Genomic DNA, 20,828 nt, shown 5'->3' with positions numbered 1-20,828 from the left:
TTCCTGACGTCTTTTTCCTGAGACCTGATGCCTTTTTCCCAATACATTTTTTCTAAGATCTGATGCTACTTCATATGACACCTGACACCTCACTCCGAGACCTGAGGATGTTCTAAAATGTACAAAGTAGGATGGTGTGGGTGTCAGTTGAATTAACTGTAGCACCACCCACTCATGAGACATATGTTTGTCTCGAATTAAAAAAAGAATGCTACAACCTGACTGGAGGAATCATCTGTCTGCTCTGCTGGACCTGTCAGCTCTCTGTGAGGGAAATTGTCACATTTGTGCCATAACAGACAGATTAGACCTAAAAAGTTTAATTTTTTTCTTCCTGTATTTAACTTCAGGTATCCCTTATATCCCATTTGCTGACTTATGTGAAGTTATTTCTCTCCTGTTTATGAGACATCTTTGTTGTTAAGTTGCCATGGAAAACACTCCGTTTCCTGATGTTGCTCTTCAAAATAAGTCTTCAACAATGATTAGCATTGGGGTCTTGTATTGTGACAGACTTGGCGAGAATAGAACATGTCTATCGTCAGATACTTTACTGAACGTTTGATGCTAACAGACATTGAGGGATTAAACTCTTACTGCTTTCAGAGAGACAAAGCCACAGTCTATTTCTTTTAACCATCCAGGACTTCAGACAAGGGAAATACATTTAACATGTAAGATGTTTGTCCCTGCTGCATCTGGGTCAAGTAAAAAAATAGATAAGTACTCACCCCAGCAAATTGCCTGCCCCTTGACATTATGGTGGACTCTTATCCAATTACAGCTGGGTGGCTCTGTGCCAGAGCAGAGAAAAGTTGGGGATTAAATTTACTGTTTCCTGGCACAAATCTCTCTTTAATAGTACTTTTAATAACCTTGGCTGAAAGATTTGGGAAATCTACCTCACAATAAACAAAAACACACCATGTGTGCTGTTAACTTTCTCTAAAGGCAGTGGCATTGTCTAACAACAGACAGTACGGAGATTGCTCTGGTATTTTATGTCATTGTGGCGTAAGGGGGACAGGATTATTCCCCATCAAGACCTGTGATGTCATGGACTCCTATAATTGCCCTGCAGTTGCACATACATTTCAGTGTTTCCACATGTTTACAGCAACCATATTCCAACATATCTAGTGTGTTATGACACAAATTGTGGATTTCACTTTACAGGGACTGTGATGTTTTATACCAGGTGTGTCATACAGCCCAGTCAGTGAGCAGATTTCATCTGTCCCACAATGTGTTTTTTTTAGGAGACAGTATATTTCCAAAACTGATTACATGATATTCTCATTATTTTAAAAAAATAAGCATAGTTGGAGTAAAATACCAGCACATTTATCAGTCACTTATTATGACATTGCTAAATTTGGCAGGTCAAATGAAGCCAAAGTGGCACCAGTTCAAGAGCTGTCTGGGAGCTGGAAGAACCAGCTCTTCTTCATGTGTTGAGCCAAATGATCTGGCTCACTAAACAAATCTGGATTCCCACTCCTAACTTCTGTTGAAGACAGGGTCAAAGTACACTGCACTAAAGTCACCTCCCGCCTCATGAAAACTAACAAGGTTTTGACAAGAAGACTGCAAGGAAAGGATGAGGTTTATTGACTTTTGTGACTGAGATTAGAAACATCTCAACAGGTGGCTTAAGAAGTTACAGGCCTGTTGTTGGAAAAAAAAAACAATTCACCTCTCATAAAAACACTTGTTTATTATTGTAATGAATACAAAACAATCAATTACTATTTTTGGTTGTGTTTTTTAGGGGTGCACTGATATCACAGTTTTACAGACCAAGTAAAAGTCCTTACATTGGGGTACTCACAGATACAGAGTACAAATATAAGTATTTACTAATACCATGACCGTTCTTAAGGTGACTTTGAAAGTTCATCATATTTTCATCAGATATTCTTCATCCCTCCTCTTGACAATTTATTAATGCATTGTTTTTATTCACTCCTTTTTCGTGTTCACCTATGTTCAAATAGCACCAGATATGTTTCCAGCTTTGACTACATACTAACAGAATGAAAGGCTTACATTGTAATTTCAAATTAATTTCAAATTAATTTAAATAAAGTCTGAAAATGATACAGAGTACAGTATCTGCAGTGTTTATGGATCTGAACATTTAGGTTTGGTATTGGCACCCATACACAATACAGGTAGGATATGTGCATTCCTAGTCTTTTTTTAATAATTAAAGTTAAGCTCAGCACTTGGAAAAGACAATTAAAAGGCATTAAATGGTAGAAATTAGAAATGTGAATAAATTACACAGGTTTTCATCTCCTTACATGTAAAAAGTGAAGTTTAAAGTCCAAAGTACAGTAGCCTGGAAGTGCAATACAAAATTACAAAGTCTGACACACTTTTACAAAGCTTGAAACAAATTAACAATGACCAAAACATTTTTACATGTCATAAAACGAATTTACAAAACCTGAAACAACATTTATATTAACCAACACATCTTTACAGGGGCCCTTTGAGGTTAGCAAAAACAGGGTCCATCCTAAATTTCAACGATTACCTTTTATTTTAAACAAAAATACCGATATTACTCTAAAGGCAACCAAAAATACACATCCAATAGTTGCCTGTTTTAAAATTTAAATGACCTATTCTTTAAACAGTTTGAGCTTTTATTTTTTATATTAACATTAACAACATTTAACAAGCACCTTAGCCCAGCTCAATGTAAAATATAATGCACAGTCTTTTACTGCTTTACTGTATCTCAAATACTATGAGTTGCTCACTGTGGTAAAAGCCTCCCCTCATATGCACATTTGCAAAAATTAATCTATTTACATACTAATTTTATCTATAAACTGTCCTAATTACTAATTTGATCTATTTTCCATTCACAAATGCTGTAAATAATTAATTTATTCACTGTAACTCAAATACTGAGAGAGGGCTCTGTGGTAAAATGCCTCATCTCATACACACATTACAGTCATTACTCTTTTTACCATACTAAATGCTACTTTAATCTTTTTACTTTATTAATTTCATATATAAATCATGCTCAAATCCTGCAAGTTATGAATCTATTCACTGCCAGTCAAATACTGTAAGAACATCGCTGCTGTAAAATACCTCACCTCATATGCATATTTGCACTAATAAATCTTTTAACCATACTCATTACTAACTTAATCTATCAATGGTACTAATTACTAATTTGATTTATTTACTATAATAATTACTGATCTAATCTGTCTACCGTACTGAAATGCTGTAAATTATCCATTTACTCACTGTAACTCAAGTACTGTAAATAGTTTCTTTTTGGTAAAATGCCTCACCTCCTATGCATTTTTGCACTAATTCATCTATTACTACTATTTGGTTGATATGGGTGGGGGTCTATAAGCTGCTACTGGACACCCTGACTTTTCCCCAGGATTAACAAGATATCTAGCTAGCTAGCTAGCTGAGTGTGTAGCCATGATAAGACTTGCAACAAGTTATTTTAGTCCACTTAAGAGCTGACTGGAGCCAGGTCCAGGAGGAAAATGTTGACCAGGGGGCTAGTGCTTACTTTACAGATCAATTGTGCATCTGTTGATATTGTTAAAGGTATTGTGGAGGACCCATTTACTGAAACTTTCAGGGGCCCAGCCTTCTCTGTGGGCAGGCCTGTCAGTACATGACAGGTGGTGGGGTGATATCATCATCCTTTGGTATGAGTGGAGCATTTAGTACAACTCCAAACTCCTTTGCTAAAACATCTGGGATCTCTTCATCTTTTAGTTGTCTGGTAGTCTTTACAATCCCATTCTCTTCATTTGAATATGTGGTGCTGATCAGTCGGCGGCCGATGTAGATGAGCCTTCCTGCCGGTCTAATGATGATGCAGAGGGACTTGCAGAAGAAGAGAGAGTGGGGAGAGGTCTGGTGGTACTGGCACATCTCTTCATAGTCCTCCATGTGCCTTGGTTCCAGGGTGAATTTGTAAACCTCTGACCAGTCTCCACGTGGCTTTTTGTATACATACCGCTGCACCTCCAGGAAGTGCATGCCCTCAACTTGTCTGATCCTGTACGCCCGGTGGCCCTGCTCCTGTGGGTCACTGGTTTCCAGTGATAAGGGGAAAGGGAAGCCAGTGCCGTACCCTACATCACACAGCCAGCGTTTCCCTTCCAGGCTCACCATGATGACCATATGGCTAAAAGGTGGACTATAATAACCTGTAACGGGGCTCTTCACCTGACCTGAGAGCAGTGTCACCTGGAAGCCCAGTTGGCACAGCAGCCAGTAGAAGAGGCCGTTATTCTCAAAACAAAACCCCCCTCTTCGTTGGTTCACTATCTTGTCATACATAACAGGGAGGTCCAGTTGAATCTTTCCGCCGCTGTGTATCGTCAGGTTTTCAAATGGCACCGACAGCTGGTGGCGGAGGTGGAGCGACCAGAGCACGTCCAGGGTTGGCTCAGCTGGGCCAGAAAACCCAATGCGAGACAGATATTTCTTCACATCCATGTCAGCGGAAGTCATTTTTGCTAGTTTCAGTGGAGTTTGCGGCACTTTTTCCCCAGCTTCTCTTCACGCGCTGTTATAAAAGATGAAAAAAAACACAGGGTGATATCTGACACATTAGTCAATGTATTTGGAGTCAAATTTCACTAAAAGCATGTCTTCAACGAATATCTACCTATTAAAAAAACATAGGCTGCACTCTTTTAGACCTCCTCCTTTCTCATTTTGCTCACGTGACGTCACACATTGGCACTCCCTTTCCCCAGTAGAGGGAAAAAGATGGCGCCCACACACGTACTGAGATGCTGTCAACGGGGTTTAGCATGGATACCTGTGATTTTTATCGCTCTGGTCGTCTGCTGGTCGTATTACGCATATGTGGTGGAGCTTTGTATATGTAAGTAGACGTGCTGTCGCAGTCTGTTACCTCATTAAATCCCTTAAACCGCAGATGTTTTCATTGTCCACACAAACATACAGCTGCTGCTGGCCAGCAGGAAGTAAATGGACTGCAGCTCAACAATGGTGTTGGCAAGCCTGTCCAAATCCAGATACTGCTAATTATCTGTGTGCTGCCATCGATTTGGGTCGCCTCGTTTTTCTGGAACATTTGTTTTGGACAAAGGGAAACTTTCACAGTGCTGTTAATACTGTTGCCTGTCCTTTTCTGTTATTTCCTCCTGTCGAAATGAATGGAGTCTGGATGGAGAATTAAACAGCTAACTAAACGGTACTTGGCTGGCTGTCCATAGAAATACTTTCCCTCTAACTAGCCTCTGTGTAATAAGCTAATTAAAATCAGTGATCAAGTGTGGATTTGGCAGGGAAGGTGTTTGCATGAAGCTAAAGCATGTAGAAGTCTCCATGAATCTGTGTGGCAACACTTTTATTAGTGTAAAGAATATGTATTCAGGAATTTATAAAGTTTTTATTCTTTGTACTCCCATGGAGAGAAATTTTAGTGCACATACATACCAAGGCAATCCAGTTTGAAAACAGTGTAAGTGGTTTCCAACCTTCAGATGTATGATGACTCATTAAAATTAGCATGTGTCTTAATTTTATCATTAAATATGTGACTTTGGCTTGCTCCTAAGTTGTATGCATTGATTTTTGTCAGATTTGTCATCTGAGGTATTTTTTTTAATACTTCAAGGTGAAAAAGTGCAGTATTCACTCATCAAAAAAGTGGAAATTTGGACAAGAACACTCCCTAACTGCATTTCTTTTTACCAAACAACACTTTCAACTTTCTGTTTTCTGATCCAGTAAGGATAATTAGCGGAGACAGTAGCAAAAACAGAGATTACGAGTAAATTTCCTTTCACAATTTATGATTAACCTTTTTTGGCAGCTATTTCCTTGGTTATTTTGGGGAATTTTATTGGGAATTTTTAAGTATCTATATGGAAATTTGGGAGTTATGTTTGCGTATTTTGGAGGGTAAATTTGCTTATAATTTTAGGGCATTTCATGGAAATTTGTCAGAGGGGAAGTTTCTTGGCAGCCATTTCCTCGGTTATTTGGGATATATTTTGTAAATTTTGGGGAATTTGATTGGGAATGGAGGTGGGTCCTTCAATATTCCAAGGATTTTCATGGGTATTTCAGGGAATATGTTTGGATTTATGGGCTCATTTTCCGTCATTTTCATGGAATTTGGGATAATGATTTTTTAATTTTCAGGAATTTGCTATGAAATTTTAGGGGAATTTATATTGGAATTTTAAGGTTTTATAATGAAATGTTTGGGGAATGCTGGAGTACTTTACCGGTACTTTTTATGGACTTTAAACATGTTTAAGAATTTTCACAGAAATTTTTGGTAATTTTCTTGAAATTTTAGGGAATTTGTGTTGATTTCGTAAAGGAAAATTTCCAAGAAATTCACAAGATAGAAATCTTTGTAGCTCTAAAAACTGGCCAACTCCAAGTTTTGTGTGACAGAAAACAATGGGTGAGCCTTGTGTAGATTTATATTTTCAATTTTATTCTAATCTTTTCGATCAATTTGTGGTATGTGAATTTATCTCATGGACTCTCTTCTTCCTTATCTAACCCTTTTGCTTTTGCTTTTTTTTCTCTTGCAGTCACCATCCCCAGTATAGGAGAGCAGAGTAAGTGTTTTTGGGAATGTTTATTTAATACATCATGATTGGAAATACACCGGACTGAGCCAGTTTGCTACTTATCAGGATAATCTCTCGGAGGTCCAGTGAAATATGCTCTGTACACTTAGCTAAAAAAAAAGCTGGCACAGACAGAAAACGTGATCTCAAAGTGCTGAGCTGCTCCTCATTCAGCATAAGCTTTCCCTCTCTCATTAATTAAATTATGCAGAAGTTGGTCCTGACTCGGTGCTGATGTTTTCCCTTTCAGTCGTCTACCTGATCTTCTTTCACCTCTCTTTCATCATGTTTGTGTGGTCGTACTGGAAGACCATCTTCACTAAACCTGCCAACCCCTCCAAAGAGGTAAAGCAGTCTGATTCTTTGATAGAGCTCCCCACTAATGCAGTGTCACAGTGTGAAATGCATTTCTTAAAATCCATTGTTTTCTGTTTGTTTCACTCCAGTTCTGCCTGCCAAAGGCCGAGAAAGAGCGCTATGAGAAGGAAGAGAGGCCAGAGTCCCAGCAAGAGATCCTGTGGAGAGCTTCCACTAGTCTGCCTCTGTACACCCGCACAGGAGCTGGAGGTACGTCTGTATGTCTTCAGCTGTGGGAATGAATTATTCTGTTTGCATCTCTCAGTCAGAGCAGTAATTACATAATGTTGTATTGACCTGATGCAGCAATCCGTTACTGTGACCGCTGTCAAGTTATCAAGCCAGACCGATGTCATCACTGCTCCGCTTGTGACATGTAAGCCAATCAGACCTATGTGTAATTCTTAATGTAAGACAATTTTTCAAACTATTTAACCATTTATTCTCCTGGTTTTATCTCCCCACTCATGTGCTGCTTGTTTTTTTCTCTGCATGCAGGTGTGTCTTGAAAATGGACCATCATTGTCCCTGGTATGTAACATGAGCTAAAGACACTCTCTACTTTGTAGTCACTGTGTACTCTGAGTTAAACCAACATTTCACACCAGGCATATTTTCAACAAGTCTGTCAGGCTGTTAAAGGTTAATCCTGTTTTATTTTTCACATATTTGGTCGTGTTAAGATGGGAAAATAAACAGTTTCATTAGTGTTTTTCTCCAAGGTTAATAAGTTTAAGTAGATAGCATTGTCTTCTTCTGTCTAAAGCTAAGCTTATAGATCAAGTACTGGGGATGAACTATCCACCTTAGGGTACAACCTAGGGTTGTATGATGATGTGTTCAAGTTGACTGGGAAATTTTAATGTTTAAAGAATGGGTATAAATATCTCAATATATCAATTAAAATAACCTATTAATTAAAAAATGTATTTATTTATTAATATTTGTATTCATTGAAGACCTTTTGGAAGGAGGTTGCAGCATTATCAATAATTTAAATTTAATTTATTTAGCCTATTTATTTTAACACAATTTAATAAAAATAAAAAGAAATTCTGTTTTTTTGTTTTGTTTTGTTTTTGCTTTGATTACCAAACTGAAAATGTACCGAACCGTGACTTAAAAATCGAGGTATGTACCAAACAGCAATTTTTCTGACCGTTACACCCCTAGCTAAAATGTTGTTGATTTATGGGATTTGAAAAATGCACGACAAGGTCTTTATGGAATTGGGTTTTGATCTCCATCCCTGTGCTTATCACACTCTCATTAACTCTTGGTTTCTTATTTAGCTGATTTTATTGGGATGTTTGGAATGACAATAAAGAATCCTTGAATATTGATCTTTGTTCAGGTGTTCATTTACCTGAGAAGTTTAAATTTCGTGAATGACTTGATCCTTTTAAAAGGGTCAGACACAATAATTGACGAATGCAGCTCATGTTGATCTGCATGCTCTGGATTTTAAAAACAGAAAAAAACGAGAGAAAACATAAGGAATATTTACACAGAGTTGTTAGCTTACTATAACCATGAGTTTCTGTTTTCTGGGCTGTACCCACCTGACAGATCTTTGTTGTTTTTAGCGGTAAGTTCAGTGCCTGTTTTTGTAGTAGAAGACATCAGAACAAACGGCAGTCTAGTGCCCATTGATGAGGGGATTTTGACTTCATTTCTGTACGACAGGAGGAGTTGAAGACGTGTTGTCAACCTTTGTACACAGCCAGGCGTTACATCAGTGTACAATAACATGCATTATGCACGACGCCAGTCCATCAGATCAACGGCTGCTCCCCTAAGCAGTCCCATTGTTCCTTCATCATATCATCTTTCTAGTTCAGCCTCCAAAGCTCTTTCTCCTTTCCTTCTCGAGCACAGATTTGACCCTCTTAGAATCAACAATATAAGTTTTAAAAACTCAAACCCAGTTAAAAAAAGTCCTCATAGAACCCTTTAGTGGTAGCGTGCGGTAAAACAAAGCCTTCTCTCTTTTTAAAGTTCAGGTTGATAAGATTTCTGCTCAGAGGAAGTGATGTCATGTCTGACCTTCTTGAATTTGTGTGCATCCAGGGTGAACAACTGTGTCGGCTTCTCCAACTACAAGTTTTTCATCCTCTTCCTGGCCTACTCGCTGGTGTACTGTTTGTTCATTGCAGCCACCGTACTTCAGTATTTCATAAAGTTCTGGACAGTGAGTAAACGATGTGAATGTGTGATGATATGCAGATACGGTTGCATGTGGAAACTTGTGAGAGCATCCTCTGAGTGCATGGTGCTGACCGCTCCTCTGTTTATTCCTCTGTCCTCTCTGACCCTACAACCCCTCTCTCAATTTCTCTTTCACTCTGTTTTCCCCCTTCTGTTATCCCCGGTTCCTGCACACTGCTTCATTGTTCTCTGATCTCTCTCTTTCTTTCTCCCTTCTCCACTATCCAAACAATCAGTCACACCACTCACTCATGTGGTCGCAAACACCTCCTCTCTTCTCCCCTTTGATTTCCTCTCATCTCTTTCTTTGTTCACTCCATTCTGGGCACACACTTTTTTTTCTCCCCCTTTCACCAGACTTGGCCTTGACTTGTATTTGCCTGCTCTTTTTCCAAGTGATTCCTCCCCCTCCCACCCTTTTTTCTCCTGGTGTTGCTAACCAGTCTCGTTTCTGTTTGTACTAAAGCTTTGCCGGAGGAAATCGGCAGAGAACTGCCCAAAGGTAACCAGCTGTCCTCCAAAGCCTTTAGTGTTGCCGTACCTCACCATCATTGCCATGGTTTTCGTAGTGATGTGCGTGCGGTGACGTGGTTCACATGTCTCTTCTCATTTCTCTGCCTGTCTCCCTCCTTTTTAACTCTCTTTCTGGTTTCTCTGTCTTTCCATAAATATCCTAGATGTGGGTTTTGTTATTGATTCCTCTCTTGCTCTCCTCTTCTCCTGTCTCTTCCCCAGAATGAGCTGCCAGACACTCACGCCAAATTCCATGTCTTGTTTCTCTTTTTTGTGGCGGCCATGTTCTGCATCAGTATTTTGTCCCTCTTCAGCTACCACCTGTGGCTTGTAGGGAAGAACAGGTCCACTATAGGTAACAAACACACACCTCATATTCCATCATATAACCAGTGAAAAAACACATGCCAGTGTAAATACTCAGGAAGGATTGATTATGGTTTAAATAGCACAGCCTTGCAAGAGGTTTCAGTTGTTATGTGGATGTAAAATGGTTGTTTTAACACTCTTTTTTTTGTCTTCTCTGCCATTACCTGTCTCTTCATGTGGCTCTCCTCCTGCAGAGGCATTCAGAGCACCAGTCTTTAGGACGGGCTCTGATAAAAACGGCTTCTCTCTGGGTTTCCGGAAGAATATCGCTCAGGTGTTTGGAGACCAGAAGAAGTACTGGCTGCTGCCAATCTTTACCAGGTAAATGAGACAGATGTAGAACTGAGGCTCTCGACACATTATGGTTCTGCAACGGTGCCACTTTAAGTTTCCACTATTATTATCACTAATATTATGCTTTAGTGCTTAGATATTGCATCTAAGAATGCACGGTATGGGATTTTTGCTGATATTTCCAAGCCAATTTTCACCAACACATAAATTGATACCATATACATAAGGCTTTGCCTAAAACTCCACAAACTTGATGCACGCCTAATAACATGAAACACGGATTGGGCAGTGTTTTTGAAATATTCAGTCACTATTTATTAAAAAAACCCTCAAAAAACTCAATGTGGAGATTATCTTAGAGATAAAATATGTTGAAATTCTGCACTGAAATATGTTAAGCTTAGCGTTAGTTTATGCAGGGCACTGTAGTCATACGCCCAGCCATGATCAGCAGATCCCAATTATCCCCTCCCAGCTCCCACAGCCAATCACAGCTCTTTCTCTCAACCCAGCAGTGAATTTAAATGCTTCTCACTAATTCATGCTTGCATTAATGCTGATACACCATGCTGCTGCTGGCAAAGCTTAAGTTCCTCCACCCCAGCCACCTCCTCTATAGCATAAAACCCTTTGCACCCTCTTTCAGATTCATGCTTCTATGGATTAATCGCTTTTAACTTATTTTATTGTTTTCAATTTTCAAAATAATTTGGAACGTGGTGTAGAGCAAGCGCACCCAAAACTTCTTTTTAACAGAAAACTTTCTCCTGGCTGCCCTTTTGGTTTCACTCTGCAGTGGATCTGAGAAAATGTGGCGTACGATGTTCTTCATGACCATTTGTTGATCACAGTGGTAGCAGAGGAGCAGAAGATTTTGCTGTGGGAGCCTTAATAAGCTTAATAAGCAGCACGAACACAATGTAATCTGCCATTATTCTGTTGTTAGCTTGGCTTGTGCTTGTGGGGTGTAAGGTAATCGTTTCAGGAAAGATGCGCTTGGTTGTACACACAGAGACAAAACGGGCGGCAAACAGGACCCAGTTTCAAAAGGTAGCCCAAAATGCCAGTTCTGGGAGGGTGAAAAACCAATATGAAAAAATACTTTTGCAAATACTCCTAAACTCATCTTGATGTGGACGCCCCCTTACTCTGTTAGTCATTAAAGGGGTGGAGGAGGGGAAAATACGGGGGTGTTAGCAACTTTTGAGCCAGTGTGAATATGTCTGGGCATACACACTGAGAAATGCACAGCCTATTTTCACTTGTATAAACCTCCCGAAAATGTCCTGAATTCATCAGGGCAAGCTGCGTGATAGAAAGCAAACGGCTGGATTTTTTGTCCTAACTTTACCCTAAATTCCACTGCTAGGCCCCCTTGTACTTTCCCCTCCCCCACCCCTCCATTGACTGGCAGGCAAACCTCCTGCTATGAGGGACAAGTGTGAACAAACAAGATGGAATCTGCTGACTCTGCATTACACATTACTGCCATCTTCACCCCATTATGCCTCTTTTAGTACCTACCATGTCAGAACTCCAGTATGATGTTCTTAATGCGCCTGTGAGGAGCTTTGTGTTTGTGCCCATCTCACAAACCAAGCAATAAGGATTCAGAAACTATTAGGGAAAAAAAGAGCATTTTAAAAAAATTGTCTCTGCTTAGTCTAACATATTCTCTCTTCAACTTCTTCTGTTTGAATCATAGCTTAAGTCCACTCTTTTCTTCAGAGGGCTTTTTAATGACTTTAGCCCTGCACCAAGCCACAGTATCTTGTCATGTGATGTTGTGGAAGTGTTACATAAAAAGTTATTTATATGCTCATGTGATTTGCTTGTCTTGAACCTGAGCTCATCTGGACTCTTCCTGCTGACTATTGAAACTTTTAAAAATGATGAACTTTCCTTCAACTCACTCACAGGGGGGAATCACTTCTCATAACAAAGCCAAAAGACTAGTCACATGCACATGTTACTCACAAGTCATCCTCTTTGAAGGGGAGGCTCGGCTAATAGACAGACTACAGACAAGCCAAAGCTACTCAGCCTATGAAGCTTCATAGCCTGTGACTCTCACAAGTGATTAATATCAGAACCAGCTTTATTGGCCAGGTATGCTTACCCAACAGGGCACCTTTTAGCTTTGCTCTCTATGTACAGATGTTAAACTTTAAACAAAAAATGGATAAAACTGAAGAAAAGTATTAAGGTTTAGACAGTACAAGCTCTTGTCTGTATTTTTTTTCTAGTATGTGCAAGTCTGTGTGCATTGATAGTATGGCTGCAAAATGTTCAAAGGGTGCAAAAATGCTGACTGGACATTATCAGAAGCAAAGTCAGTTGAGTAACTCTGTGACTGTTGAGTGGTCATCAAAGTGACTCTTTGACTGTTGAGTGGTTATCAGACTAAATCTGTGACTGTTGAGAGGTCATCAGAGAAACTCTGTGACTGTTGAGTGGTCATCAGAGTAACTCTGTGACTGTTGAGTGGTCATCAGAGTAACTCTGTGACTGTTGAGTGGTCATCAGAGTAACTCTGTGACTGTTTAGTGGTCATCAAAGTAACTCTGTGACTGTTGAGTGGTTAGCAGACTAAATCTGTGACTGTTGAGAGGTCATCAGAGTAACTCTGTGACTGTTGAGTGGTCATCAGAGTAACTCTGTGACTGTTTAGTGGTCATCAAAGTAACTCTGTGACTGTTGAGTGGTTAGCAGACTAAATCTGTGACTGTTGAGAGGTCATCAGAGTAACTCTGTGACTGTTGAGTGGTCATCAGAGTAACTCTGTGACTGTTGAGAGGTCATCAGAGTAACTCTGTGACTGTTAAGAGGTCATCAGAGTAACTCTGTGACTGTTTAGTGGTCATCAGAGTAACTCTGTGACTGTTGAGTGGTCATCAGAGTAACTCTGTGACTGTTGAGTGGTCATCAGAGTAACTCTGTGACTGTTGAGTGGTCATCAGATTTTTTTGAATCTACCTTTGGAAGGTATGTTGGCATTATCACCTACACTTAACCATTTTCTCCTCCTTTTCAAAAATTCCTTTCTCTGCAGCTTAACTGCCCCTAATCTTGTCTTCCTTCTGTCCTCACGTTCACTGCAGTCAGGGAGACGGTCTGACATTCCCTACACGGCTCGTCAACGCCGATGTAGAACAAGCTACAGTCACCCTGCATCCTGAGCCCGATAAAAGGTGATAAATCTGTGTAATTAAAGAGATTACTTTACACAAGGCTCTGAAATGGTTTTATGATTTGGAAGAGGCTGTTGTTGCTCATCTCACTGAACTAATTTAACTGTTTTCTTCAGTGCTGCTGAAGTCCCTTCGAGCCCCCTCAGCGACTCACAGAATCGCCTCCTGAGCAACGACCAGCATGCTAACAATGTCGGAGACCATCTGGCTAACAACACCCTCAAATCAGGTGAGCTCTTCCAGGGATGGTTTTATTTCTGAAACAAAATTTACATTGAAGTGGCTGTTAGCAACATAAACATTACATTAACTAAAACCTCCCACCTCTCCCTCTGCGACATAGTATCAGCACTAAGGAGGCGAGAAGAGAGAATGTAAGAAAAGGAAGAGAGAGATTGTATTTGTTAGAATAATTGAACTTCATTGCTGACAAAATAGGCTCATAGACATCTATAGTTATCATTAAAGTTATGCTTCTTGGCGTGTTGCCTCCAGGTGTTGCTAACTTTGAGCATTATACTTTAACTCCTTACACTCCCAGGGTGTTTTTGTCTCAAAAATGCCTCTCAAGTGTTTACCATTGATCCTTTTGATTCAGTTAGGGCTATTTTCACTTCCAGTGTCTTCCTACTGTTGCATTGTATGCCATTGTAGAAAAATCTGCCATAGCTCCACTGACACAACCTTAGCATGTGCACAGCCAACACAAGTCACGTAGAAGCTGACTGATGCCAGTTTACACAGTTGCTTGGATTAGCTTGTTACACATGAGCTAATCCAACTCTCCGTACACATGCATGCACGGCTAAATATTTCCCGGAAGGCGAAACAGTGGCATGAAAAAAGATCCCATGTGACAGTCAAAGCAGCAGAGTCAGATGCTACAAAAACAGTATTTTTAATGAAATCAGTGTTAAAGGATGTGTTCACAGAAGAATGAGCGGGTAAAACATACAGATACAAGTCCAACAGCCTTCATATGTGTACAAAGATCAAAGTCAGGTAGTTGTCACAGATTTTAGGGACCCCCATCCTTATATTCAGGTATTTTCCTGAATATTACCTGCTGTGTTCACACGTCCACTCACTACCAGCTTCTCGCTGGCTTTCCCTAGCAGGCCAGCAGAAAAATTAATGACTTTGAAAAATGGAAAAACTGCTGTTTTATTCACACTCCATCAAATTCTGTTAAATTTTCAGGAGTTTTGTGTTTATGCAAAAACTACAGAAGAGTATTAGGATTTAAAAGACAAAGGAGAGGAAAAAGATAATTTCTCATAATCCATTTCATTTTGAGGAAGTCAAAATGATGAGAATAAAGGCAGAATGATAAGAAGAAACTTCAAAATGGCTAGAAAAAAATGTGAGGTCAAAATAATGCTAAAATACAAATTCAGAGTTGACTTTTGACATTATTCTCAACATGTTGCTTTTTTTCTCATTATGTTGATTTTTCTCAGACTCCACTATTCTTAACATTTGTACCTTTTTCTCAATATTTTGACTTTTTGATTAAATGTTTTGACTTTTAAGATTTAAAATTTTCCCATTAATAGTTTGACTTGACTGTCAGTATATTGATTTCTTATGAACATTTTACTTTTTATCTAAACTTTTTTTTCTTAGCAGTTTGACCTCTTCTGAACAATTTTAGCTTATTTTCTCAACATTTCACAATGACTATCAATACATTGACAATTTTCCTTGAGATTTAAACTTTATTAAAACCAAATTTTTCATTTTCCTCAAATTTTGTCTTTTTTCCGTTTTTCCCCCTTCATTATTTCAAAAATGTTCTTATTTTTAAAGCTTTTTTTAAAAACACAATTTCTTCAAATTGAATTTTGTTTTTTCTTCAACATGTCTTTTATTTTTATTGTTTTTCTCAAAATTTCAACTCTTTTTTTCTGAACACTTTGATGCTTTTCTCAATGTTTCTACTTTCCTTCTCAATATTTTTATTATTTTTTTTCAATATTTTCCAATTCTCTATCAGTACATGGAGTTTTTTTTAATCATCTTTTTTTATATTTACTTTTTCTCAACTTGAACTTTTATTTTTAACATTTTGCTTTTCATTCTCAACATTTAGACTTTTGAGGATTTTTTCCTTGAGATTTAAAATTTTATTTACCATTTTTACTTTAATTTTCCCTCAATATTTTATCTTTTTCTAAATATTTTGACTATTTGCTCAGTATTTCCCAACTCACCATTAATACCGGTTTTTTTTAATGTTTTCTTTAGCATTAAGTCTTTTATTTTCATAATTTTTCTCAATATTTTTTTCCCTTAACATTTTGATGCTTTTATCAGTATTTCTACTCTGCTTCCTCAATATTTGACTATTTTCTCCCTATTTTCCAACACCCCATCAATTTTTAGAGTTTAATTGTCAACATTTTTTCTTGACATGAAGTCTTTTATTTTGAGCTTTGGCTTTTTTGTCTCTACATTTTGGCTTTTCTCAACATTTAGACTTGTTACACTAGACTGTTTTTCTTGAAATTTATTCTTCTTCTCAGCATTTGGTCATTTTCTTTTAATGCATCACTAAAAAAAGAACGATAATTTTCTTCCTTCAATTTTCCTTTGTCACGTCTCACCTTGTTACAGTTCTACTGTTCTGCCTGATTCAATATGACCTGTTCAGTTTGGCTGCATAAAAGAGTGCATATACATTTATTCATAAACTTAGGTTCATATTTTACTACAAGAAATAAAACTAACTGATAAAAAATGTTACCTTGTAATACTTGAAGCTAAAATTTATCACTATAAGTAAAGAACAATAAAAATTTTGTCATGAATTATGAATATGGATTTATTTTTCACTGTGGTATAGTTCTTACAAAGTGTGAGGTACTGATGGTTTCTACAATGAGGCTCAAAGGAGTGAGGACCCACAGAAAGAGATCAGACGCTCATTTATGTTAAAAAGGTATCAAGTTTTTTTTTGCTGCTTACTGTAACTCTGACTGCTTCCTGTTGTCTATTTGTTCCCCTACCATCTTTTTCTGTTGACAGCTGAAAGTGAAACCATCACAATCTCCATGGAGAGCGAGTCCTAACCAGGTGAGTATGAAATATGTCTATCTACGAGGGAAAGATCTGTTGTTTTTTGATGCAGATGTCAGATTTTCTAAATTAAAGTGTTGAATCAACAGTAATGTGTCTAATCGCCCTCTTTTTGTTCCCTTTCTGCCACAGGAGAAACTCCTCAGTCGTCTAATACAATGCCTTAAGAAACGCAACAGTTTAGTGTGTCGCCATGGCAACAGTCAGACCCATCAGAGTAACTATGGAAATGCAGTTCCATCCGTGGTGTTGACATTTTTTTCGCATGCAGTGTCATTAGCAAACCTCACACCTTCCTACCTACCCCCACAGGACATGTGATACCAGCTGGTTCCCCCTCACAAACACTAACGTTCATTATCAGCATCTTTTCTGAAGTTTTCTCACAGCTGGAGCTTTCACTGATGATGAGAAAACTGAAGAACCCTTAAAGAATATGAGCTACTTTTGTGTTCCGTGTGCCAAAAACAAACATTTGTTGGCACAAAGCTGCAGTGAAGAGTGGGGGACTGTATTTTTTAGAAGAAAGGCAGTACATCCTGGGAAGACGGCTCAGTTTGACCTTTTCTTCTTTTGTCTGATTTTCAACATGTAATATTGAAGCGTATCCATGGTCTGCACCTTTTTTGAGATGGATGTTTCCCGCCAAAACCGGGCTACCTTACAGAGGACTCTACTGTAGCTGGGTTTTGGACGGCCTGTTTTTGGATATCAGAGCACAAGATGGCACATTTTGCACTTTGTCGATTATCAATGTCCATCAAACAACGTGCTGCTTCTTTTTTCTTTCTTTATTTTTGAATCATGTCCAAAAAGCACCACAGGTGTAATGGTGGATGTTGGATGAGCATGTGGTTTATGGCGTTTTGTCTGTGTGCGTGAATGCGTTTAAAAAAGTGGCCGTTTTTTTTAAAGAACTAACAAACTAAACCAATCAGCTTTATGTGTTTTTGTGGCCAACTTGTGTTCAATCATGCTGCTTTTCAAAAGACAGTATAAGCTGACAGACATACAGTGCAATGTGCAGCATCACCACGTGTTGGTCATAACCGTGATTCAACAGCCGCAGTGTAGATGTCCTGTTTTTTCTACAGCTCAGCAGCGCTTCAACCTTTACTGAGACAACACTCATTGCCAAATAAGGGCTCTGAACCTGAAGTGTTTACAACATCGTAGCTTTATCTTCACTCTCCAATGTCATCTTAACCAAATACTAGTCTTTGTGGCACAATATTTTATAAACCTGTCCCTCCTGTCTGCTGTGGGCCATGATGTCGTTGCATTAGCAGTGTTTGGCCAGCAGGTGGCGACCTTATCTGCCCTTAATTTTCTGACCTACATGTGGCTCGCTTTAACTCACTTTCAGGCTAATTTGCAAGCTCAGTTTCCTCATTTCTAAATACTTTTTTCTAATTTACTTAATCTACAATCTTTTTTAATCACTCTTATTTAACTGATAATCAAATTGAGCTCATTTGACATGCTGTAAAGTTAAAGATGTAGACTTGCTTCTGTTATGCACCTGGGAGCTTGTGCTAAACTTAGGATCTATGATGTGATCAGGATGCAGCAGGCCTGGCATGCTCTCTAACCAGAGGCATTTTTTAAAGGGGTGGTAGATTGCCCTCCTCATGCATATCACAGTATGTTGTACTCAGTATAACCAAATAACGTCTTCAGGATTGCTTTTCCAAGGAAATCTGTTACGTTTATGCAACTTTCCGGGGCAGTTGGAGACACCAAATTCCTGATGTCTGTATCCAATCATGTCCCTGACTGTTGCAGATTGAGCCTCCTGCTAAATCTCTGGTGAAGTACTGGTTTACAGCTGTTTCTCTTGTGTAGAGTGGGTCTGTGGTGTTGTATAATGTTTTAATGGTATTAATTGTTGTGCTGGTTGTACTGCAGTTAAAACAAGTGAGAGTATAGGGGTTGGACTTTATGTTTATGTTTCTTCCTTCCAATCATGTTTGACCTTTTTAAGCCTCAGTTTTTTATTACTCTTTGCCAAGCACTGATTGGAGAATATTTGTCATTGGATGGATAATGCTACTTATGGCCAAGAATCAGCAGAGAAATTAACACAGAGAGAACATAATTCAAGCCAAGGTTTTGTTCCAATCATGTCACCTCACACTGACACATTTTGGTTAAAGTCCCTGTAAAGTGAAATCCAAATTTTGTGTCTTAACATATTAGACATGTTTGAATAAGGCTGCTGTAAAATTGTGAGAACACTGAGATCTGGATTTAGGTCATCAGGAAGTTTTTCTACTCGTTCCTGGCTTGGTTTATTTTGGGCAGGGCAAATACAGGAGCTCATGATATCACTTGACCCTTTGGGGGATAACCCCCCCCCAGACACACACGCTACAGTGGTATAAAATCACAGAGCAGCTCATCTCAGTACAGTCTGTTGTTAGTTGATGTCACTGCCTTCATTAAAGTCAAAAGCCAGCTATATGCTATATTTTTGTTCATTGTGAGGCAAAAGAGAGATTTTTGCCAGAAAAAAGTAAATTTAATCCCTAACTTCTGTCTCTCTGCTCTGCTGAGGATCTTATTTCTCTGGAGTGGGCGTGGCTTCAGCTATACTCACACGCCCACACCCTCTGGTAGCAGATGTTACAGCCTAATTTTTCATGTTTTGAAGCTTACTTTTATAAACTTTGAGATGTTTTACATGACTCAAATTTGGCCTGGTGTTTAAGAACACAGAGGCCTGTCATACAACAAACCTAAAATACAGATTTTTTAAATCACTTTACAGGGACTTTAAAGAAAAAGACAACAAAATCTGTGTCACCTGTAAGGAGCCTTCCTCTTACGGCCACTGATTCTGACACATTGGACCTGTTGTCTTGTTTTACAAATTGCCTATATTTTCTCCGGGCTGTTTGGCCCTGGGACTAAAGTGCGCGTGCGTGTTTTGTAATGCTTAATTGAGTGTTCTTTTGTAATATTGTCGTCTTGGCAGAAATGCTTCTGTGCAGCCATGAGATTTTTACATATCTGTGTACATATATAATGTCTGACTAATGCTCAAAAGCATGGCGCCTAACTTCTGTAAAAGTGTGTTTTACCATGGTAACTGGGTGTTTAAGCAGACATCGGGGTTTTTTGAAGGTGCATCATGTTTTAAATCAGCTTTACTCTGGTCTGTCTCAACTTTCTAAATGAAGCCATAAAAACTCCTGTGCAGACAGAGGAAGGAGTTTCAGCCTAATTTCAGTTCTTTCTTTTTTTTAACTGAAGAAGATCAAGAAGCATTTTACGTCTGTATCGACACTGCAGATGTAGCCTATCACAACTTGCTTATTGCTACCTTTTGGTTTCTTTTTGTTACAATGTCCTATTTTACAATGTGTGTATATATATATTGATAATGTAAGAAAAAGACTACATATATTTTTCTTGTCTGATTAATTTTACTGTTCCTATTTTGTGAATGAAGTACATGCCTCCACTTAATTAACGTGAAAATAACAATAAATGTTTTTTTAAAACTCCAGTCTAATTTTGCCCTCACACATTTTTCTTTTTTTCCTCTAGAAAATTCAAGATAAGACTCGCTTATCTTCATAACATCATGTGACTCCTGGATGGAAAATTACAGGGAAGTTTTTAAATGGGGCAGATCACAGGTGTGTCCCTGCCCCCCTTTAAACCTTGCGGGCCACTGCAAAAGAACATTTGAATTATGATGGCTGCCTTTCAAAGGTGGGATTTAAAACTGTAATGCAACATGTTACCAGTAACTACATTGATTTTAGAGCAGTCAAACAATACACTTTCTAATTGGGATTACTCACAGGATAATTGACTTCCTTTTTGGATGCAAAGCTGCTTTAATTTTGAAAAAAAAACAGGGAACTTTGGGTTGATTATGACAGCTTAGTCCTGGAAAAAATGACTTGTTATGGATCATAATAAAAAGAAGAGAACAGTAAAAGGGTAAATGTTCCATAACACAAGGTGCAGATGATTTTCAGTTTGTCCACACAGCTGTCTGTGAGTTTTTAAAGTAAAAGGAGACATTAAAGGGGACGTATTTTACACTTTTAAGACAAGTTTATATTGGTTTCCAAAACATGCCTGCGAAGTCTGTTGCTGAAAAAACACTCCAGTAGTTTTTTGCATGTCTAAAAACCCCTCCTTCAGGCCTGCTCAGAACGAGCTGTTTCTGTGTCTG

The 20,828-nt window shown here is 38.6% G+C and overlaps 2 protein-coding genes across 2 annotated transcripts; one reads left to right on the top strand and one right to left on the bottom strand.

Annotated features, from left to right (window-relative positions):
- Positions 1–1,766: 1,766 nt before the first annotated feature.
- LOC121527145 (arylamine N-acetyltransferase 2-like) lies at positions 1,767–4,734 on the bottom strand. The gene has a single exon (XM_041813894.1). The coding sequence runs from the start codon at positions 4,513–4,515 to the stop codon at positions 3,661–3,663; it is 855 nt and encodes a 284-aa protein (XP_041669828.1). The 5' UTR covers positions 4,516–4,734; the 3' UTR covers positions 1,767–3,660.
- A 3-nt stretch (positions 4,735–4,737) lies between these two features.
- On the top strand, positions 4,738–20,147 carry LOC121527146 (palmitoyltransferase ZDHHC20-B-like). The gene is made up of 13 exons (XM_041813896.1): positions 4,738–4,894; positions 6,588–6,614; positions 6,877–6,971; positions 7,073–7,193; positions 7,290–7,359; positions 7,482–7,514; positions 9,054–9,174; positions 9,927–10,059; positions 10,268–10,394; positions 13,469–13,558; positions 13,675–13,787; positions 16,586–16,633; positions 16,769–20,147. The coding sequence occupies exons 1-12, from the start codon at positions 4,777–4,779 to the stop codon at positions 16,627–16,629; spliced, it is 1,092 nt and encodes a 363-aa protein (XP_041669830.1). The 5' UTR covers positions 4,738–4,776; the 3' UTR covers positions 16,630–16,633; positions 16,769–20,147.
- The last annotated feature ends 681 nt before the right edge of the window (positions 20,148–20,828 follow it).

The sequence above is a fragment of the Cheilinus undulatus genome, linkage group 19 (assembly GCF_018320785.1).
Source record: "Cheilinus undulatus linkage group 19, ASM1832078v1, whole genome shotgun sequence".
Taxonomy (NCBI): Eukaryota; Metazoa; Chordata; class Actinopteri; order Labriformes; family Labridae; genus Cheilinus; species Cheilinus undulatus.
Note: the sequence above shows the minus strand (reverse complement) of the source record. Positions and strands in the feature narration are given on the sequence as shown.